This window comes from Diaphorina citri, unplaced genomic scaffold (assembly GCF_000475195.1).
Source record: "Diaphorina citri unplaced genomic scaffold, Diaci psyllid genome assembly version 1.1 scaffold489, whole genome shotgun sequence".
NCBI classification, from domain to species: domain Eukaryota; kingdom Metazoa; phylum Arthropoda; class Insecta; order Hemiptera; family Psyllidae; genus Diaphorina; species Diaphorina citri.
This window is the reverse complement of record NW_007377924.1, coordinates 209,790-232,690: the sequence shown is the minus strand read 5'-3', so window position 1 is coordinate 232,690 and position 22,901 is coordinate 209,790. Positions and strand designations below refer to the sequence as shown.

The 22,901-nt window shown below is 38.7% G+C and overlaps 4 protein-coding genes and 2 non-coding genes across 10 annotated transcripts; 5 read left to right on the top strand and 1 right to left on the bottom strand.

Annotated features, from left to right (window-relative positions):
- The first annotated feature begins 235 nt into the window (after window positions 1-235).
- Window positions 236-1,491, top strand: LOC103509337 (mitochondrial intermembrane space import and assembly protein 40-B-like). Its single transcript, XM_008473946.2, has 2 exons — window positions 236-494; window positions 691-1,491. Exons 1-2 carry the CDS (start codon window positions 260-262, stop codon window positions 888-890), a joined length of 435 nt encoding a protein of 144 aa, XP_008472168.1. The 5' UTR covers window positions 236-259; the 3' UTR covers window positions 891-1,491.
- Window positions 1,492-2,702: 1,211 nt separating this feature from the next.
- On the bottom strand, window positions 2,703-22,792 carry LOC103509336 (EP300-interacting inhibitor of differentiation 3-like). Of its 2 annotated transcripts, XM_026823715.1 has the most exons (10): window positions 22,608-22,792; window positions 22,059-22,168; window positions 21,553-21,616; window positions 21,005-21,024; window positions 20,774-20,778; window positions 18,032-18,039; window positions 10,746-10,863; window positions 9,823-10,023; window positions 9,175-9,531; window positions 2,703-3,035 (listed from the first exon to the last, which is right to left on the bottom strand). In XM_026823715.1, the coding sequence occupies exons 2-10, from the start codon at window positions 22,147-22,149 to the stop codon at window positions 2,901-2,903; spliced, it is 999 nt and encodes a 332-aa protein (XP_026679516.1). In that variant the 5' UTR covers window positions 22,150-22,168; window positions 22,608-22,792; the 3' UTR covers window positions 2,703-2,900. The 2 variants fall into 2 exon arrangements, with proteins under 2 accessions (XP_026679516.1, XP_008472167.2); XM_008473945.3 differs by lacking the exons at window positions 21,005-21,024; window positions 21,553-21,616 and adding an exon at window positions 21,446-21,529.
- Window positions 4,202-13,383, top strand: LOC108252416 (blackelin-4-like). Of its 3 annotated transcripts, XM_026823717.1 has the most exons (5): window positions 4,202-4,379; window positions 8,272-8,410; window positions 11,470-11,557; window positions 12,103-12,264; window positions 13,023-13,383. In XM_026823717.1, exons 2-5 carry the CDS (start codon window positions 8,288-8,290, stop codon window positions 13,094-13,096), a joined length of 447 nt encoding a protein of 148 aa, XP_026679518.1. In that variant the 5' UTR covers window positions 4,202-4,379; window positions 8,272-8,287; the 3' UTR covers window positions 13,097-13,383. The 3 variants fall into 3 exon arrangements, with proteins under 3 accessions (XP_026679518.1, XP_017299649.1, XP_017299650.1); XM_017444160.2 differs by lacking the exon at window positions 4,202-4,379 and having other exon boundaries at window positions 8,085-8,410; XM_017444161.2 differs by lacking the exon at window positions 4,202-4,379 and having other exon boundaries at window positions 8,096-8,410; window positions 12,874-13,383.
- LOC103509334 (blackelin-4-like) lies at window positions 4,263-6,573 on the top strand. 2 transcript variants are annotated; one of them, XM_008473944.3, is made up of 3 exons: window positions 4,263-4,610; window positions 5,150-5,311; window positions 6,054-6,321. In XM_008473944.3, the coding sequence occupies exons 1-3, from the start codon at window positions 4,400-4,402 to the stop codon at window positions 6,092-6,094; spliced, it is 414 nt and encodes a 137-aa protein (XP_008472166.1). In that variant the 5' UTR covers window positions 4,263-4,399; the 3' UTR covers window positions 6,095-6,321. The 2 variants fall into 2 exon arrangements, with proteins under 2 accessions (XP_008472166.1, XP_008472165.1); XM_008473943.3 differs by having other exon boundaries at window positions 4,372-4,610; window positions 6,203-6,573.
- On the top strand, window positions 20,759-20,957 carry LOC113467507. Its single transcript, XR_003391567.1, has one exon. It is a non-coding gene; the product is annotated as a U2 spliceosomal RNA (small nuclear RNA).
- LOC113467508 lies at window positions 21,200-21,398 on the top strand. The gene has a single exon (XR_003391568.1). It is a non-coding gene; the product is annotated as a U2 spliceosomal RNA (small nuclear RNA).
- Window positions 22,793-22,901: the final 109 nt, after the last annotated feature.

Here is a 22,901-nt window from a genome sequence, read left to right as displayed (position 1 = left end):
TTTTTTTTTTTTTTGTCAATTCTTTGAATTGAACTCTGAATCTTCTGCATGACAAGCAGGCACATTGCCACTATATTAACTGTCCCCCTGATATTTTTATAAGCTTAACCCAACGTTTAGTTCTGTTTGCCCCTACATCTAAGCTTCGGAGTGGGCTTTTTGTGTAGAGAGTAGAGAGTTAAACTGAAAATTTCCCCCTGATATTGATTTGTCTATTCACCTACAGTCTTGGTTCTTCTTTTACAGACTCACACTCACAATGTCAACGTGTCAGCGTGAAGGTAAAGACTTCATCATATTTGCCACCAAAGAAGACCATGCCATACCTAGCAGTGTAGAACTACCTCCCCCTGAACCACAACCAGGTCTGATTCTACCTGATGGTTCTATCAATTGGAACTGCCCGTGTCTAGGCGGTATGGCTACAGGACCTTGTGGTGTACAGTTCCGAGAGGCATTCTCCTGCTTCCACTATAGCACAGATGAACCTAAAGGTAATAAATATGCTCAACACTGATTTTTTTTCTCCTCTCATCACATGTCCAAGATATTCTATGTTTTAAGTTAACAAATGTCGACGGATAACTCTCGAACGGTTTGTATGATTTTTGATGAAATTTGACAAAAATGTCCAACAGAAAAAGGAAATCTCCTTTGATTCTGGACCTGATCTTTGTCTTGTGTTTTCAGGCGTTAACTGTTTCGAAGCATTCAAAACAATGCAGGACTGTATGGCTCAGTATCCCACCCTGTATAAACAGAATGATGATGACGATGAAGACCTAGATGATGATGTTAAAGATGTATCCATACGAAAAGAAGCCCAGGAGAAGGCAGATAGAATAATAGAACAAGCAGACTCTGGTAGTAGTCATACGAACAAGAAGTAGAATATGTGAGGGTCTGGTCAGAAAACCGAGAAGTCAACTTTTAGTGTACCTATCATTCTTGTGGAAGTTTGTTTGACTTCCACAATTATGGGCTAACACCGGCTCCATTTCTCAACTCTCGAAATTTTTGAGTTGTGGCGGCGTCATCTTGGATGTTGAAAAACTTTTGTAGGTGTCTTCATCTATGTTACAAGATATGTTTCAAACACTATACATAAATCTATGGTTCAATTGTTAAATGGCATACATGGAGAATGGGGGGGTCTATGAAAGGAGGGCCATTTTTCATACTGAAAACAGAATGATAATGCTAATGCCTTTTCAAATCAGTATGGAAATCAGCCGACCGGTACCCTTGGACGGAACGGCTTAAGATTTGATTGATGATGGAAAATTTCTTTTCTTTCATAGACCTCCTCATAATGATCTATGGTTTAAATTTATACATGATCTATGGTGCAATACCATATATTGTTATAGCATTCCTTACTATTCATTGTGTTCTGGGAGGTTCAAGTAGCTTTAGTTATCCTATCAATTTGTTGTGGTTGTTATTGTTCTAGTCTCCTAATAAGATCAACTAATTGCACAACAATCATGAGCTCTTGGTCATTTGATTCTTTTTTCTCCTAAAAATATGGCTTTTGCTAAGGGCCTGTCCCCACTTGTCGTTCAAAAAAAAAAAAAAATCGTGTCGCGTGTAGTGGGAACACTCATTTAAATTACGTAGCCTATAGGATATTCGGAAAAAAATTGAATGACGCTCACAACAAATGGGAACAGGTCTTAAAATTGATCAAATATGGTGTTTTAGCACGGTGTCTATTTATGAGCTTATGACAAATACCTACTCAGGTAAAGGTATGCATTCGGCGGTCTCTAGTGATTTCTTACTAGGACAAATTGTATGAACGCCTGAAAACTAGTTGAGTTATGCAATAATGTGTTTCACAACAACAGATGCATGTGTGTCACAGATGTTTCTCTAGTGTCTAGTGTTACAGATCGCAAAGGTATTTTTCCTGTGGGAGTTTTTTCTTTCTTTCTTTCTTTCTTTCTTTCTTTCTTTCTTTCCTTTTTCTTTATCTAGAATTGCAATTCCCAACTCTGGATTTTTTCGGCTGAGAAGACAAGATGAAGGAAAAAAAAACATATGAAAGTTAAGCTTCCATGATAGTTTTGACTTTGTTGACCAAATTCCGTACGCTTTCTTTAAAAAGAAGTGGGAAAAGTGCTTCAAAACAGGTTAAAATCGTAAAAAAACAAGAGAGAGAGATAGAGAGAAAAACTTCCACAAAAATCCGGTTAAAATCTACAAATACAAACCCTTGTGATCAAACGCAATTTTGAATCTTCGCGGCTCAGCAGTTTATGCTATCACTATACGTAATACGTATGTATGTATGATTGTAATTTATTTAATGTTGATTATGCAGCACGGGGTACATGGATAATGTTTTGTTTTGCATATATTAGCAATCATAGTGTGGCAGGTCCCTCAACATGCGTTATGAAATTGTGAACACCTGTGTATATAATGAACACTTGTAGTGTCGTATCACACCATACTCCCATATCCTATAACCTATAATTAACACCAAGTTACATTTATTTGTAATTTTCACGAGAATTTTTTTCTCGTGAAAATTACCCATTTTCATGGAAAACATATCTAGGTGATGGGATCTGCCCCCCCTGGGCCGTTGTCGGTGTTTTTCTGGCGCACCCTATATAAGACCTTGGTTAGACTGTGGGGGTAAAGGGACTTTTCAGTCCTATCCCAGCAGGATGAACAAGGTATATTCTATTCTATTCTATTCTATTCTACAAGTTCAACATGAGATCAAACCTCCGAGGACGTTCACTTGGGCTGGAGAAATCCATAGCAGAGAGTTCACAAAATACCAGACAATCCAATATGTATTCTCAATTTCGACAACATTCATGAAGAAACAATCGTTCTGTATGGGATAGAGCATCACTGGCTGCTAAAACTTAAGTAAACAATACTCAGTATTTCTTATGTTTGTTCTCTATGTTAGTTGAGATGGAGGATTGTCTCTTCTGTACAGTGCTGAGGGGTACAGGAGCACCTGTAGTGGATGGTATCATACTTGCTGTGATACCTAGAGCCTCCACAAATATCTGAAAAACAAAACAAACAAATATACAAGAATTAAAAGTCGGAATTTACATTAGTGGTTCAGTATTCCGTGGAATTCAGGTTGGATTCACTCGTTCCCAGGTCCACATCCACAATCTCATGTTACCTCTACGAATGCTTGGAGATGGAGACACTTAGAAAAACCTGAGATTGCAGAGTACCACCCAAAAGCCAGAATTGAAACTAAAATCTGGTGAGTAAATTTATACGTTATCCAGATGGATATGGCAGCAATGAGTTATCAACCCAAAATGAAAGAACCAATCAGAATGCGAGAATTCCTTGCATTGTTGCAATTAAGGTAAAGGTCTATTTTTATAAACTCTCTCTTTTAAAAAGTAAAGGTAGCTTCGATCTGTAACCTTTTTTTACAAGAGGTTGAATCACTGTGCAATGTGGGAGGAAGCACTGTGCAATGTACCTTCCTCTTTTAAAGATTTTCTACCGTTGCACCTTTGACATGTTTGGCAACGTAGCCTACTTTTGTAATGCCTCCTTGCTGCCATATCCATCTGGACAACGTATAGGTAAAGTAATATGAGAGTGTACACTTAGGCACGACACGATTTTTTTCCGAACGACAAGTGGGCACGGACCTTAATAGTGGTAGCCTACTGTCGGGGGTAAAGTCAATCGACATCGATTTAAACCGATATAAAGTACCTGCCTCGGTGGTGTAGTGGTCAAGGCGCTCGCCTGGTAAACAGGAGGGCGTGGGTTCAATCCCAGCCGAGGTATGGAATTTTATCCTCAATATAATTTGAGAATTTGACCACAATAATAGTAGTAGCCTACTGCTGGAGTAAAGGGACTTATCAGTCCTATGCGAGCAGTAAAAATAAGCACTATTATTATCATATAGGTAGGTACCTACGTAGGTAGTGTTTACATAAAGCGGAACTTTGAGCAGGGATGTTTGGTATGTGGAGATCATACTATTCATATTATTCTTCTGGAAAATAAAAATTGAATTTTCGACCTTTTACAGTTATTTTTTCGGAGTTTCGACCTCGGATTTGGATTTTTCCCAACTTTTTACATAGGAATTGACCATTTATAATTTTTACCCATTTGCAACTGCTCCATTTCAGCCAAAGAAAGTAATGGATTTAAAAATAATTTTAATGTATAAAATAGAAAAAAATGTAGGTATACATATCAACAAATAAGTTTGACTCACTTCACACTCGAAAAAAATCGACACACTGCACCAGCACGCCAGATCAAATTACATACACAATTATTACACTGCACGAAGAAATTTTTGTCCCAAGATAACAGTGTCCCAAGTTCGGACAGTTTACGGTATTTTTCACAAATTTCTTTTACAAATAGGTAATAGCATATGGGTAACTGTGTGTCTTCAGATCCTAAATACATCGGGGAGCCCCCATTCAGTTCAGGCAAGGAAGGTATTGGTCCAAGGCGAAATAGACGGGACCTTTCACTGTGCACTGTAGTCCTCATGGTATTGATGTTGCTAACCATTATAGTTCTATCTGTCACTCTTATATGGAGGAGCGGATCAGCCAATATTGCGGAATTTCAAATTCCAGGTAAGAGAAAGATACCTACTTTTATCACAGGCTAGATGCCTCGAAGTTCCTACCGGACCGGATTAAAAATTTAATGACGAGAGAAAGGAGACAGGATAGGAGAAAGCCAGCCGTTCCGAGAACGAACCTTATCCGTTCAGGATAAAATCCGCCCCCGGCAGGAATCGAACCCGCGACCTAGCGCTTACAAGGCAGACGCGTTACCCTCCAAGTTAACTAGGATGGGTGACGATCTGGGCAAACGCGTCCTGCTGGCTTTTCCCGGCCCTACTCAGGCAGGGTGAGGTTCATGTAAGTAGGTGGGGGGGCACCTTGTCACCAAATGGAGAGTAAAACCCCCGGCACTGAAAAAGTTTGATAGAGGGAACTGTAACTGCTAAGGTCTTATCGTCCCGAAAAAGAGAAGGAAGACAGGATTAGAGAAAGCTTGCCGTTCTAGAAACGAACCTTATATGTTTAGGATAAAAATCCGCTACGGGTTGGAATCGAACCGGCTACCTGGTGCTTACAGAGTCTACTGTTTCTCTATTCTGTTCTAGATGTGTGTCTACTACCCCCGGAGCCAGGACTGTGTCGGGGTTATTTCCAGAAGTTTTACTTCAACCCCTCCACAGGCCAATGTGTTCAGTTTATATACGGAGGTTGTAATGGAAATGGTAACCGGTTTGACTCAGAGGAAGATTGTATACGTACATGTAAAGGTACCTATGTTGTAACCTAGTAACTTTTTTTAAGAGGTTTAATAGAGGGAACCAGTGGCGGCGTGGTCTAAATTCAAGTGTAGGGCGTGTAGGGCTCATGCACAGGTCTACCAAGTCCCATCACAGTACATGCCATTAATATTTATAGGCATTAGAGTGAACTTTTGAGTTGTATGGCCGCCATACACGCCATACATACACGCTACGCCACTGGAGGGAACTGTAACTGCTAAGGTCTTATCGTCCTGAAATTGAAGAGAGAAGAAAGCCAGCCGGTCCTAAAACGAACATTATCCCGTTCAGGATAAAATCCGGCCTAGGCTGGCGTAAAAGTATGAATAGTAACATCAACCAGTTCTATTGGTAAGAAATAAACACAGCCATAAAAAGAGTAATTTGGCCCAAGACGGGTGGGCCAGAGGTTCCATACCTATGGCTCATTAGACTTAAGCGGTCTGTCGTAGCCTGTCCACCCCGTAGTATGTGCTTCATCACATTGACAATACATAACTCGATAAGAGACACAACACTTCTCATTTAGGTGCTGGGTCTACACGAGTACACCAGAAAGTAACCCGTTGAAATATTTGCAATCGATATACGAGAACATTTTTCTTGGCTTTCTACATGGCAAACAATCGGTTACTACCAGACCGACCGTGCCCCCTCCAAATGAAGATAATATCTTGTTCCTATTTTATCGTTTCCTTTAGGGAAGTATTGTTTAACTGTTTTTTTCTAGATCCTACATACATCGGCCAGCACCCAGAAATTAACCAATGAAAGTCGTTGCAAATTTTCTGTCGACTCTGGGGATCAATCCTGGGACTTTCTGCACAGGAAGAGCGTTACCACTGGATCAACATTCAACCCTCACTTGACATGTTTCAGTTACCTCAAAATCCTGGCACAAAACCTTGATCCATATGATGAGAAAAATATTCCACCATTCTAACACAACATAAAGTGGAATCGTGAGGAAAAATCAATTGAAATGAAAATCAACAAAAGACTATTTTTTTACTATTGTTTCGAGAAAATAAAAACAGTCGGAATAGTCAAAATTTGGAGAGGACAAAATGTTGATCCCGTAAAATAGAGGCAGAACCTCACGGACAAAAAGACAGTAAGTAAAAATATGTAGCTGGGTGAAAATTATAAAATACAGCTGGGTGAAAATATACAGTTAGTTGTAAAGCTGTCATCTATCACAAAAAAGGAGTAAACACAAATTTTTTATGTTTTCAATTTCAATCATTGAACTTTATTATTATTTTTTTTTATCTACTACCTAGGAATTAGAAACAAAAACTGGAATCTTAAATAGGCATAAAGTGTAAATACATCTCAAGTTTCAAGATGAATAAGTAAAACAAAGATTCCCTGCCGGGGTGGATGTACTCCTAATCAGATATTCGTTCTCGGAACGGCTGGCTTTATCCTATCCTGTCGTTCTTCTCTCTTGGATTTCGGGGCTATAAAACCTTAGCAGTTAGTTCCCTCTATGAATGAAACCTCTAAGAAAGAAAAAAAAAATCATCAAACCTCTTAGAAGTTATTTAGACTATTTCATTGTGAAACCGGCTATAATGTTTATGCTAATCCTTTCCCCTATTCAATTGAGTGGAAATAATATTGTAATAATATCCGTTCATTTCCCGGGTTTCTATTTCCAATTCCAAGTTCGAACTTACATGTATTTACGCTTTTATCGCAGGTACAAAAAGTAGAAAAAAATCTAAACACTAAAATAAACGTTTAAATCTCTCTTTTACAAATAAACTATACATAATTATCTTACACAAGGAGAATATTCAAAATTTATACAATACGTAAGTATGAGGATGTAGCATGTCCCATCCCGTAGTATATCTCTCATCAGATGAGTGAAAAAAGACACAATACGTCCCACTTGGGTGCTGGGTCAACACGAACACACCAAAACGTAACCCACTGAAATACTTGCAATCAAAAAACAAGAAATGAGTGCAAATTTTTGGCAATGGTGGGATGCGGTTTTTACAAGGCACAATAGAGTATTTGGAGATCTTATTGAATCATACAAGATCATCAACAACCACTATTCATCCATCCAAGAGACTTCTTCAAGTGTCTCTTGGTGGTGACCGGACAAGAGGTGAATAAGTTATGACCTAAAAACTGACACAGGGTCTGCATTTTTTTTAAAAGGTGGTTTTGTGGACATTTCTAGGAAACGGGTCCGAGGTTGGGAGGATGACCCACAGATGGGAGGTGATCTTAGGTGATGTTTCAAAGTCATAGAGCAGGAAAAATGAGGACCAACGGATTTTTTCTTTTTCTTCTACGACTTCTAGATCCCGAGATGAATCGTTTTAAAAAATACCGGTAAATCGTGAACTTTGATGTCACGGGATAAGCTCCCGTACACGATGACGTCACATCAAATGTCCCAGCAAAGCTCCCTCTCAGGCAACACATTAATGTGTTTGTGCACATATACGTTTCTGTGCATTTCTTTCTGCTCCTCCGCAAGCGCGCTTGCATACCTACTGGCACTACCTAGCGGACGAAAAAAACAACTGCGTAAAGTCTGACGTCACTCTTTCTCTTTGGACTTAGAACGGAAAATAAAAATTGAATTTTCGACCTTTTACAGTTATTTTTTCGGAGTTTCGACCTCGGATTTGGATTTTTCCCAACTTTTTACATAGGAATCGACCATTTATTTATAATTTTTACCCATTTGCAACTGCTCCATTTCAGCCAAAGAAAGTAATGGATTTAAAAATAATTTTAATGTATAAAATAGAAAAAAATGTAGGTATACATATCAACAAATAAGTTTGACTCACTTCACACTCGAAAAAAATCGACACACTGCACGCCACATCAAATTACATACACAATTATTACACTGCACGAAGAAATTTTGTCCCAAGTTCGGACAGTTTACGGTATTTTTCACAAATTTCTTTTACAAATAGGTAATAGCATATGGGTAACTGTGTGTCTTCAGATCCTAAATACATCGGGGAGCCCCCATTCAGTTCAGGCAAGGAAGGTATTGGTCCAAGGCGAAATAGACGGGACCTTTCTCTATGCACGATAGTCCTCATGGTAGGTCAAAACTCCGAAAAAATAACTATAAAAGGTCGAAAATTCAATTTTAATTTTCCGTCAGAGTCCTGAACTCTGACGTCATACTTCAGGAGATGCCCAGAAACGTGTGCGCACAAACATGAATTACGCAGAAATGCAGGCGCACAAACAGATTAATGTGTTGCCTACGAGGGACCTTTACTCGGAACATTTGATGTGACGTCATCGCGTACAGGAGCGTATGCCGTGATGTCAGAGTTCAAGATTTACTGGGACCTTTACTCGGAACATTTGATGTGACGTCATCGCGTACGGGAGCGTATGCCGTGATGTCAGAGTTCAAGATTTACCAGTATTTTTCAAATCGATTTATCTCGGGATCTAGAAGTCGTGGAAGAAAAAGAAAAGTTCCGGAATCCCTCATTTCCCCAGCTTTTTGACTTAACATGTGGCCTTATCGTCCCGAAAATCGAAGAGAGAAGGAAGACAGGATAGGAGAAAGCCAGCCGTTCCGAGAACGAACATTATCCCATCAGAGCATCAGATCTACAAATTACAAATACAAACCGTTGTGATCTAACGCAATTTTGAATCTTCGCGGCTCAGTAGTTTATGCTATCACTATACGTAATACGTATGTATGTATGTATGTATGATTGTAATTTATTTAATGTTGATTATGCAGCATGGGGTACATGGATATGTTTTGTTTCAAAAATAAACTTAAAGTAAAATAGAGTTACAAACGAACAAATAACTTCGCTTGTTCTTATAAATCTCACCTGATGTTGTGCTGGCGTCAACTCGACAAACATCTGCTTCCTCCCATTTGCTTTATCGGTAGCACTGCTCTCCTCTCCCTCTCCCCCATTATCTTTCCCGCCCGGGCCCTTCACTCGTATAGGCTGTATAGTAGGCAGTTCGTCCGGGCCTATGTTCATCTTGGCTCTGTTATCCCGCAGTAGGAAGGAAGTATGGAATATATTCTCTATGGTGCGGGTGTAACTGGTTGGGTCTATGGTGAAGTGGAAGAAGCTAATGGGCCTCTCTCCGTTACGCTTGTAGTGGCGGTCTAAACATTTGTAGATCTGTATCACGATCTCGTTGATAGTCGGATCTGTCTTCTCGATAAACGCCACCTGGAATACAAAACGGAACAGGAATGTCCTTTAGGTTTCAAACATGTTTGTCACATTTTAACAAAATTAAACAAATCGTAGGGTCAAATCTTGTACAGAAAAAAATAAACCCTTAAAAACAATTTCTTGCTCTTTGTTAATATTTCGATCTCTGATTTAATGATCTAATTTCCTTCATCTGTTGAATATTTTCATCATATTTCATCAAAATCAGACAAACAAAACGAACTCAAAATCAAAGGAAAAATACTGTCGAGTTAAAACCTAGCACTAACTTCCATCGTTCCTTACCTTCTCTGAAGTTTTCTTCTCGGCCACCTTGTCTTTCTCTCGCCGCGTAATGACTCGTTTCTTCTGTTCTATCTCCGTGACAGAGGGCACAAACGTGTTAAGTACAATAGGATTGAACGTGGTTCTGTTAATGATATTGTCTCCGTACTTGTGCAGTCTGTGTAGATCTAATATGCCACGCTCATTCTGATACCTCTCCAACTGTAAACAAGAGGAAAGAGGAGTTACTCTAGTTATTATTTTATTTATTTTTTAAAAGCAAACACCGTGGCCGAGTGGGTATCACACTAGGCTTGCACGCCGGAGGTTCCCGTTTCGATTCCCCACGGGGTCGAAGTTTTTTCGACTCTGTCTGTGCTTGGACATTGGGGGTGCACTCAGCCTCGTGAGGACAATTGAGTAGCTACTTTATTAGAGTAGCGAGCAGTGGCGGCATTACCAGTGTAAAAAGATTATTGAAATGAGAAAAATTATTGTAAAGGCGCCACCTAGTAATGCTGTGATATCCACTAAAGTTGTACAGCTCTCTCCTTTACCACAAAGAATTCGTGATTTGATACCCTATTCCTGATTTGACATACAGGCCTAAAAAAGTAGTGCGAGATGTCAAATTTGTTTTGGCGGTCAGCAAGTCAACATCCTGAGATTTATGTGTTATCAAAACCTACACATCAATATTTTTATTTTCAGAAGAACCAAGTGCAGCCTAATTAGCTTCGCGTGTAGCACATCTGCCTTGTAAGCGCTATTTCGCGGGTCCGATTCCCGCCCGGGGAGAACTTGATCCTAAAAAGATGAGGTACGTTCTCAGGACAGCTGGCTGTCTGATATCCTCTCTGAGATTTCGGGACAATAAGATCTCCGTTGTTCAATATCCTATCAAAACTCTTTTTTTTTTTTTCTTTTCTTTTTTCAAGTCTTACCAGTTTATGAGCAAAATCTATTGGATTGAAAGCTCTCATTTTGGAGTTGACATTTTTGGCCAAGTTCTTAGCAGCTATGGTTGTGGATGCCAGAGCATTCATGTCCAAGAGGTAGTCAAATCGATTTATCTCGGGATCTAGAAGTCGTGGAAGAAAAAGAAAAGTTCCGGAATCCCTCATTTCCCCAGCTTTTTGACTTTAAAACATCACCCAAGTAAGCGCAACTGTTCTATTGTTTCTCTTCAGAGTCTACATGGGGGAAAATGGTTTCAGTATTCAAAGAAGGGAATAATAATCTAAAAAAGCAGCAATAAAGTGTTTTTTCAGTATCTAAAGGAAAAAAAAATGTTTTCAGTAGGGAAAATGGTTTCAGTATTCAAAGAAGGGAATAATAATCTAAAAAAGCAGCAATAAAGTGTTTTTTCAGTATCTAAAGGAAAAAAAATGTTTTCAGTATACCTACTACATAAAAGGAAACACGTGTTTTCAGGACAAAGAAAGATCGATCAAGTTGTTACAAAAGTAGTTGGAAGAAGAGGGTTGTATCGAATTCCTGGGAATTTCTAAAGCGGGAATTTTTGCTGAATTCGTTTTCAGGACAAAGAAAGATCGATCAAGTTGTTACAAAAGTAGTTGGAAGAAGAGGGTTGTATCGAATTCCTGGGAATTTCTAAAGCTTTTCCCGCGGGAATTTTTGCTAAATTCGTGCACGATAGTCCTCATGGTATTGATGTTGCTAACCATTATAGTTCTATCTGTCACTCTTATATGGAGGAGCGGATCAGCCAATATTGTGGAATTTCAAATTCCAGGTAAGAGAAAGATACCTACTTTTATCATAGGCTAGATGCCTCGAAGTTCCTACCGGACTGGATTAAAAATTTAATGAGAGAAAGGAGACAGGATAGGAGAAAGCCAGCCGTTCCGAGAACGAACCTTATCCGTTCAGGATAAAATTTGCCCCCGGCAGGAATCGAACCCGCGGCCTAGCGGTTACAAGGCAGACGCGTTACCCTCCAAGTTAACTAGGATGGGTGACGATCTGGCGTCCTGCTGGCTTTTCCCGGCCCCACTCAGGGTGGGTGATGTTCATGTAAGTAGGTGGGTACCTTGTCACCGAGTAAGTATAGGTGGGTACCTTGTCACCAAATGGAGAGTAAAACCCCCGGCCCTGAAAAAGTTTGATAGAGGGAACTGTAACTGCTAAGGTCTTATCGTCCCGAAAAAGAGAAGGAAGACAAGGTTAGAGAAAGCTAGAAACGAACCTTATCTGTTTAGGATAAAAATCCGCTACGGGTTGGAATCGAACCGGCTACCTGGTGCTTACAGAGTCTACTGTTTCTCTATTCTGTTCTAGATGTGTGTCTACTACCCCCGGAGCCAGGACTGTGTCGGGGTTATTTCCAGAAGTTTTACTTCAACCCCTCCACAGGCCAATGTGTTCAGTTTATATACGGAGGTTGTAATGGAAATGGCAACCGGTTTGACTCAGAGGAAGATTGTATACGTACATGTAAAGGTACCTATGTTGTAACCTAGTAACTTTTTTTAAGAGATTTGATAGAGGGAACTGTAACTGCTAAGGTCTTATCGTCCCGAAAGTGAAGAGAGAAGAAAGCCAGCCGTTCCTAAAACGAACATTATCCGTTCAGGATAAATCCGGCCTAGCTCTTACAAGGCCGACGCGCTACCAATCAAGCTAACTAGGCTGGCGTAAAAGTATGAATAGTAACATCAACCAGTTCCATTGGTAAGAAATAAACACAGCCATAAAAAGAGTAATTTGGCCCAAGACGGGTGGGCCAGAGGTTTCATACCTATGGTTCATTAGACATAAGCGGTCTGTCGTAGCATGCCCACCCCGTAGTATGTGCCTCATCAGATTGACAATACATAACTCGATAAGAGACACAACACTTCTCATTTAGGTGCTGGGTCAACACGAGTACACCAGAAAGTAACCCGTTGAAATATTTGCAATCGATATACGAGACCATTTTTCTTGGCCTTCTACATGGCAAACAATCGGTTACTACTAGAACGACCGTGCCCCCTCCAAATGAAGATAATGTCTTGTTCCTATTTTATCGTTTCCTTCAGGGAAGTATTGTTTAACTGTTTTTTCTAGATCCTACATACGTCGGCCAGCACCCAGAAATTAACCAATGAAAGTCGTTGCAAATTTTCTGTCGACTCTGGGGATCAATCCTGGGACTTTCTGCACAGGAAGAGCGTTACCACTGGATCAACATTCAACCCTCACTTGACATGTTTCAGTTACCTCAAAATCCTGGCACAAAACCTTGATCCATATGATGAGAAAAATATTCCACCATTCTAACACAACATAAAGTGGAATCGTGAGGAAAAATCAATTGAAATGAAAATCAACAAAAAAAGACTATTTTTTTACAATTGTTTCGAAAAAATAAAAACAGTCGGAATAGTCAAAATTTGGAGAGGGCAAAATGTTGATGCCAATGCCATAAAATTGAGGCAGAAGCTCACGGACAAAAAGACAGTATACAGTAAGTAAAAATATGTAGCTGGGTGAAAATAATAACATACAGTTAGTTGTAAAGCTGTCATCTATCACAAAAAAGGAGTAAACACAACTTTTTTATGTTTTCAATTTCAATCATTGAACTTTATTATTTTTATCTACTACCTAGGAATTAGAAACAAAAACTGGAATCTTAAATAGGCATAAAGTGTAAATACATCTCAAGTTTCAAGGTAAATAAGTAAAACAAAGATTCCCTGCCGGGGTGGATTTACTCCTAATCAGATGTTCGTTCTCGGAACGGCTGGCTTTGTCCTATCCTGTCGTTCTTCTCTCTTGGATTTCGGGGCTATAAAACCTTAGCAGTTAGTTCCCTCTATGAATGGAACCTCTAAGAAAAAAAAAAAAAAAATCATCAAACCTCTTGGAAGTTATTTAGACTATTTCATTGTGAAACCGGCTATAATGTTTATGCTATTCCTTTCCCCTATTCAGATTACCTGGTAGTGTGATTATGATTAACTCTGATCAGTGAAAACAAGATGATTTAAATCCTAAACACTTCATCCAGAGTGCATTACTAAACAGTTATTATTGACGAAGTACAAATATATCTTCATATCACCATGGAGAAGGGTAAGTAGAAAATGCGCTGTGCGTAAATCTCACTTATTTCAAGTAAGTAAGATTTACGCAGATTTGTCAAAATAGGTATTCCTCCTGGAAATGTCAAAATATTTCTCCTTAAAATGTCTAAATATTCCTCCTTGAATGTCAAAATATCGTGCCTTGAAAATGTCAAAATATTCCTCCTTGAATGTCAAAATATCCTGCCTTGAAATTTCAAAATATTCCCAACAACATATTTTTTGTTAGGAAATTTAAAAATATTCCGCCTTAAAATGTCCAAATAAATTCTGCCAGACTATACTTTTACCTATCATCATAGTCTTCCTTGAAATAAAATATTTTCATTTCCCGGGTTTCTATTTCCAATTCCAAGTTCGAACTTACATGTATTTACGCTTTTATCGCAGGTACAAAAAGTAGAAAAAAATCCAAACACTAAAATAAACGTTTAAATCTCTCTTTTACAAATAAACTATACAAAATTATCTTACAAAAGTAAATATCTTACACAAGGAGAATATTCAAAATTTATACAATACGTAAGTATGAGGATGTAGCATGTCCCATCCCGTAGTATATCCCTCATCAGATGGGCGAAAAAAGACACAATACGTCCCACTTGGGTGCTGGGCCAACACGAACACACCAAAACGTAACCCACTGAAATACTTGCAATCAAAAAACAAGAAATGAGTGCAAATTTTTGTCAATGGTGGGATGTGGTTTTTACAAGGCACAATAGATAGAGTATGTGGAGATCTTATTGAATCATAGAAGATCATCAACAACCACTATTCATCCATGATCCAAGAGACTTGTTCAAGTGTCTCTTGGTGGTGACCGGACAAGAGGTGAATAAGTTATGACCTAAAAACTGACACAGGGTCTACATTTTTTTTAAAGGAGGTTTTGTGGTCATTTCTCGGAAAGGGGGCCGAGGTTGGGAGGGTGACCCACAGAGCCTTATTGGAGGTGATGGGATCTGCCTGCCCCGGGCCGTTGTCGGTGTTTTTCTGGCGCACCCTGTATAAGACCTTGGTTAGACTGTGGGGGAAAAGGGACTTTTCAGTCCTATCCCAGCAGGATAAACAAGGTATGTTCTATTCTATAAGTTCAACATGAGATCAAACCTCCAAGGACGTTCACTTGGGCTGGAGAAATCCATAGCCGAGAGTTCAAAAAATACCAGACCATCCAATATATATTCTCAATTTCGACAACATTCATGAAGAAACAATCGTTCTGTATGGGATAAAGCATCACTGGCTGCTAAAACTTTTACAATACTCAGTATTTCTTATGTTTGTTCTCTATAATTCGATAGACTTCTCATCTCGGCCGGGAATCTTCTCCTCACTCTGTAGAGTTACTGTGAACTGAACACAACAGACAATAAGTAAATAGACTTCTCATCTCGGCCGGGAATCTTCTCCTCACTCTGTAGAGTTACTGTGAACTGAACACAACAGACAATAAGTAAATAATACTCTTACCCACGAATGCAATGTTTGCATTTTTTTCCTTACCGACTCCTTTCAGTCCTTTCCGAAATCAAACATTTCTCAAAGACGAAAGAAATGGAAAAATCTCTTATTGAAAGTCGCTAGAGGAACTACATACCTATGGACTGGACTACCTATTTAAAAGGAAATAGCCAATCATCACCCAAAAGTTCGTTCCCAATTTTAGGTCCTTTGAAATTCTGTTTTCATGATAAAAGGAGAAATAGAAATTAAAAGACAATTGAGATTCGACTATCAACAAAATATTTGGTGAGCTTTCTTCTTCTCATTGGTTGATATTTTTTAAAAAAAGTGTAAAACGCGAAATGGTTTTCTCAAAAATATTTCAAAACTTCAATTTTTTAGCAAATTTTTTCCTGATTCCTGTCATTCCTGAATTTTTTTTCGGGCGATTCGTTCAAAGAAGTTAGACCTTCTTCCACTTTGAATTCGTCCGTTCTGAACTCCAATCAGCCATGGCTTTCTCCACTCTGTCCAGAAACGGCTTCAAAAGCTTGAGAGGTAAGTCTGACTTGGCCCGGATACTGTGAGCCTTCACATTCCAAGGACACTCAACTGATAAGATAAGGATATGCTTCATTAGCTTATCGGTATCAAATGGAACTCACCTGTGAAATTGCTAAATACATCCTTTTATGATCTCTTATTTGTGATCAACAGGATCGTATCACAACTGATCAACCAATGAAATCATTTTGTTCACAAAAATACTCTCTTCTCATTGGTTGATATTTTTTAAAAAAAGTGTAAAACGCGAAATGGTTTTCTCAAAAATATTTCAAAACTTCAATTTTTTAGCAATATTTTTTCCTGAATTTTTTTTCGGGCGATTCGTTCAAAGAAGTTAGACCTTCTTCCAAGTTCCACTTTGAATTCGTCCGTTCTGAACTCCAATCAGCAATCAGCCATGGCTTTCTCCACTCTGTCCAGAAACGGCTTCAAAAGCTTGAGAGGTAAGTCTGACTTGGCCCGGATACTGTGAGCCTTCACATTCCAAGGACACTCAACTGATAAGATAAGGATATGCTTCATTAGCTTATCGGTATCAAATGGAACTCACCTGTGAAATTGCTAAATACATCCTTTTATGATCTCTTATTCTCTTTAGAAGTGTAGAAACCTACATTATTAAGGAATAAGAATAACCCTGGCTAGCTGGCAGTTTGCCAAAGGGTTCACTCAGCTTTGAAAGAATAAAATGATATGAGTCCTCATGATAGTGTACTTTGGTTTGGAATGAGCAGATTAGCTAGAGATCTTGAAATGAACTTTTATCTTTAGGATAAAATATTGCCGGGGCAGAAATTGAGCCTGTTACCCAGCACTTACAAGGCAGATGTTCTACCCTTCAAGCTAACTAGGTTGGCAATGTCTTTCTTATTTTACTAGGTATTCCACCAAGCAACTTTTTTCTCCATTGTGAAAGATATCTTCCAGAATGAACTGGAAGTACCTATCTAAGTTTGCAGTATATGTTTTTGTATATCAGGATAAAGAAATCAAGCAGTTGGAATATTGTTCCTATCCCCATGTGGACAGTTGTTAGGGCTGTTCCCGTTTTTTTTTTTTTTTTTTAATAAACCAAATAAACCAAGTGAGTTTTTCATTGTTTGTCACTTTGTCTGTTTCGCGATATCTCTCCAAGTCTCCAACTGTGTGTCCATTTCTCACGACATTCTGGCAGACATAGGTAACCAACAAATAGGTAGGTAATTATACAAATTATAGACGGACAACTAGCCATTGCCAATGATGTTGTGCTGGCGTCAACTCGACAAACATCTGCTTCCTCCCATTTGCTTTATCGGTAGCACTGCTCTCCTCTCCCTCTCCCCCATTATCTTTCCCGCCCGGGCCCTTCACTCGTATATAGTTGAGATGGAGGATTGTCTCTTCTGTACAGTGCTGAGGGGTACAGGAGCACCTGTAGTGGATGGTATCATACTTGCTGTGATACCCAGAGCCTCCACAAATATCTGAAAAACAAAACAAACAAATACAAGAATTAAAAGTCGGAATTTACATTAGTGGTTCAGTATTCCGTGGAATTCAGGTTGGATTCACTCGTTCCCAGGTCCACATCCACAATCTCATGTTACCTCTACGAATGCTTGGTGATGGAGGAGACACTTAGAAAAACCTGAGATTGTAGAGTACCACCCAAAAGCCAGAATCGAAACTAAAATCTGGTGAGTAAATTTAATTTTCCTTCATGTCTCAAACATGTTTGCTAAATTTCAATAACATGAGACTGACCTGACCGTTCATTCCAGAGTTAGGATGAAAAAAATAAACTTAAAGTAAAATAGAGTTACAAACGAACAAATAACTTCGCTTGTTCTTATAAATCTCACCTGATGTTGTGCTGGCGTCAACTCGACAAACATCTGCTTCCTCCCATTTGCTTTATCGGTAGCACTGCTCTCCTCTCCCTCTCCCCCATTCTCTTTCCTGCCCGGGCCCTTCACTCGTATGGGCTGTATAGTAGGCAGTTCGTCCGGGCCTATGTTCATCTTGGCTCTGTTATCCCGCAGTAGGAAGGAAGTATGGAATATATTCTCTATGGTGCGGGTGTAACTGGTTGGGTCTATGGTGAAGTGGAAGAAGCTAATGGGCCTCTCTCCGTTACGCTTGTAGTGGCGGTCTAAACATTTGTAGATCTGTATCACGATCTCGTTGATAGTCGGATCTGTCTTCTCGATAAACGCCACCTGGAATACAAAACGGAACAGGAATGTCCTTTAGGTTTCAAACATGTTTGTCACATTTTAACAAAATTAAACAAATCGTAGGGTCAAATCTTGTACAGAAAAAAATAAACCCTTAAAAACAATTTCTTGCTCTTTGTTAATATTTCGATCTCTGATTTAATGATCTAATTTCCTTCATCTGTTGAATATTTTCATCATATTTCATCAAAATCAGACAAACAAAACAAACAAACTCAAAATCAAGGGAAAAATACTGTCGAGTTAAAATCTAGCACTAACTTCCATCGTTCCTTACCTTCTCTGAAGTTTTCTTCTCGGCCACCTTGTCTTTCTCTCGCCGCGTAATGACTCGTTTCTTCTGTTCTATCTCCGTGACAGAGGGCACAAACGTGTTAAGTACAATAGGATTGAACGTGGTTCTGTTAATGATATTGTCTCCGTACTTGTGCAGTCTGTGTAGATCTAATATGCCACGCTCATTCTGATACCTCTCCAACTGTAAACAAGAGGAAAGAGGAGTTACTCTAGTTATTATTTTATTTATTTTTTAAAAGCAAACACCGTGGCCGAGTGGGTATCACACTAGGCTTGCACGCCGGAGGTTCCCGTTTCGATTCCCCACGGGGTCCAAGTTTTTTCGACTCTGTCTGTGCTTGGACATTGGGGATGCACTCAGCCTCGTGAGGACAATTGAGTAGCTACTTTATTAGAGTAGCGAGCAGTGGCGGCATTACCAGTGTAAAAAGATTATTGAAATGAGAAAAATTATTGTAAAGGCGCCACCCGTGGTTCTGTTAATGATATTGTCTCCGTACTTGTGCAGTCTGTGTAGATCTAATATGCCACGCTCATTCTGATACCTCTCCAACTGTCAACAAGAGGAACGAGGAGTTACTTACTCTAATTATTATTATTTTATTTTTTTTTTTTAAAAGCTAACTCCGTGGGTATCACACTAGGCTTGCACGCCGGAGGTTCCCGTTTCGATTCCCCACGGGGTCGAAGTTTTTTCGACTCTGTCTGTGCTTGGACATTGGGGGTGCACTCAGCCTCGTGAGGACAATTGAGTAGCTACTTTATTAGAGTAGCGAGCAGTGGCGGCATTACCAGTGTAGAAAGATTATTGAAATGAGAAAATTTATTGTAAGGGCGCCACTTAGTAATGCTGTGATATCCACTAAAGTTGTACAGCTCTCTCCTTTACCACAAAGAATTCGTGATTTGATACCCTATTCCTGATTTGACATACAGGCTTATTAAAAAAAGTAGTGCGAGATGTCAAGTTTGTCGTGGCGGTCAGCAAGTCAACATCCTGAGATTTATGTGTTATCAAAACCTACACATCAATTTTTTTTTTTTTAGAAGAACCAAGTGCAGCCTAATTAGCTTGGCGTGTAGCACATCTGCCTTGTAAGCACTATATCGCGGGTTCGATTCCCGCCCGGGGAGAACTTTATCCTAAAAAGATGAGGTGTGTTCTCAGAACAGCTGGCTGTCTGATATCCTCTCTGTGATTTCAGGACAATAAGACCTCCGTTGTTCAATATCCTCTATCAAACTTTTTTTTTTTTTCTTCAAGTCTTACCAGTTTATGAGCAAAATCTATTGGATTGAAAGCTCTCATTTTGGAGTTGACATTTTTGGCCAAGTTCTTAGCAGCTATTGTTGTGGATGCCAGAGCATTCATGTCCAAGAGGTAGTCGGAAAGTGAAGGAAATCGAAAGGGCAGGATTTGAGAAAGCCAGCCGTTCCGAAAAACGAACCTTATCTGTTTAGGATAAAGTTCGCCCCGGGCGGGAATCGAACCCGCGACCTAGCGGTTACATGACAGGCGTGCTACCCTCCATAGTAACTAGGCTGACAGTTTTTATTATTGTCATTGTCTCTGGTTGTTCCTCTTCCGAGAGATGGTATGAAATTTTATCACTGCGACCTTTATAGATCTATAGGCTGACAGTGTTACTATACTTTTATACTGTACTTGTTTTCGTTCAAAGGATCAGTAGTGGGCAGTTATAAATTACAAATTTGTGCTTCGCACGTCATTATTTGCTAGTAGAAAGAAAAACTATGAGTAGAATTTAAAAAAAAAAAAACTTTTTCCCTTCCTCCCTTGCTTGTGAAAATTGTAAATTCCATACTACTTATTTTAACATTAAAATTGCAACGTTTAAATGTACCTAGTAAAAAAGGCTACTCACATTGAAATTTAAATTCAATCAAGATTTCTCCTTTCCTTCTTTTTGCTTTCATACACCCGCCTGTCTAGAACTGTAGTGAAAATATGAAGTTATGTTATCTTTGATTTGTGCCATTGTTATATTTCGTTTGTACTTAATTATTTCGCCCAATAAATTCAAAAAGAGACTCAAAATTCAGCTAAAATAAAACAGAATTCAGTAAATAAACTGTGAATGTTATAATTTACAAAGTTGATTTTTATTTATTTTCTGCAAAAATAATGGAATTAGAAGGAATTTTAATTGTGTTGAGCATAAATGCTTGTCACAAATGTTGTTCCCTGCTTAATGCACTACGCCTTGGACTTGAACCACCAACCTCCAGATCTGAAGTCCACTGCGCTAACCACTACACCACTGAGGTTGGTCTTTTGGCCAAGATCAAAGTGTAGTATCTGTTCACTACATCACTTCTCGGCCTTTTGGCTAAGATCAAAGTGTAATATCTGATCTTATCAGCTTAAAAATAATGGAATTACATATAAATATAACAAATTACATTTGAATATTCTACTTAGATGGTTCCAGAAGTCAGTGCTGTCTACAACACAAGACAAATGACATCTGAACTGATGGACTGACTTTTTCTGTACAAATGACTTTTTTGTTCTTACCAAATATTTAATATACTTTCTAAGATGATCATACTCACTTTCTCTGAATGTCTCCTCATTGAGCATAAATGCTTGTCACAAATGTTGTTCCCTGCTTAATGCACTACGCTAAATTTTATGACTTGACTTGGACTCGAACCACCAACTTCCAGATCCAAAGTCCACTGCGCTAACCACTACACCACTGAGGTTGGTCTTTTGGCCAAGATCAAAGTGTAGTATCTGTTCACTATATCACTTCTTGGCCTTTTGACTAAGATCAAAGTGTAATATCTGATCTTATCAGCTTAAAAATAATGGAATTACATATAAATACAACAAATTACATTTGAATATTCTACTTAGATGGTTCCAGAAGTCAGTGCTGTCTACAACACAAGACAAATGACATCTGAACTGATGGACCGACTTTGTCTGTACAAATGACTTTTTTGTTCTTACCAAATATTTAATATACTTTCTGAGATGATCATACTCACTTTCTCTGAATGTCTCCTCGATAACAGAACATATTTGGTTTATTCTTTGGAACGATTCTCTCAAGTTTGTCTCTTGGTCAGTACCTGGAATACATACAATATCCTCGATAACAGAACATATTTGGTTTATTCTTTGGAACGATTCTCTCAAGTTTGTCTCTTGGTCAGTACCTGGAATACATACAATATGACACAATGTAGCTAAAAAACAACAAATAATTGATTTAATCCAGTGAGAGGATCAAGAAAGAAGATGAGAGTGATTGAGTGTGAAGATGGAGCAGGCAGGAATGGTGCAGTTAGAAAATTAAATAAATAAAGAGAATAATTCAATCCATCATACTTTGGAAAATTCAGAATAATATTAGTTCAATTTGTAAGCAGATAAAAACTAGGCATAGATTTTTTTTTTTCTCTAACCTACTAAATGGAGCAGGCAGGAATGGTGCAGTTAGAAAATTAAATAAATAAAGAGAATAATTCAATCCATCATACTTTGGAAAATTCAGAATAATTTTAGTTCAATTTGTAAGCAGATAAAAACTAGGCATAGATTTTTTTCTCTAACCTACTACAAAGTAGACTACTTTATGTAATGAAAATCATTTCATACCTATTTGCTCAGTATAATCTATGATCTGAGAGTATTTGGTTCCGAAATCTGACTCGGAAGAGGCAAGAGATTCACTGTTTGGTGTAGACATGGTGCCTCCGTTAAAAGACCTGGAATAAAAATGGAGGAGCAAATCAAACAAAGGCAGAATATTTGTTACTAACATACTTACTGAAAGGTAAGAAAGATGGGGGAAAAAAAAAAATGTACCTACTACAGGTTTGTGTGTGCTGTCGGAAACATAGGAATGTTGGCTGAAGCTAGTGGTATGATGGAAGCTGCCTTGTCCTGAACCTAGGTATAATGTGCCATCACCTGTCATGACTCGGGCTTGTTCTTTTATGTACTTTAACTCTCTTTTAACCACTATCTAGCTAGCTGGGCTGGTTACAGGTTTGCTCCCTGTTTATAATACCTGCACTAGTATTCTATTCCTAGTTTAACGTCCCCCAGCCAGGTATCAAACTATTTGGACATCCTCTTTCTGGACAGTTGCATTTTGTGGTGCATAGTTTTAAAAGTGGCTGTACTAAAACTACTCAGACTTACCTTTTACTGATGTGGATAATTGCTAAATCTAGCGTTTCTTTAGAAGGGAACCATTTCTTGATAAGGGTAAGCTAACGTTAAACAGAGCCTTGAATAGTTTAGTAGTTTACAGCTTTTGGTAAAGCTCTTTAGCTTTTACAACTTTCAACAGTTTCAAGTTTCAACTTGTTTCTTCCCTCTTCAACGCGCCTAAAAAATTAAATTCAAAATTCGCGGATTCTACACCACAGTCGATTTTTCTTTTGTGATCAACAGGATCGTATCACAACTGATCAACCAATGAAATCATTTTGT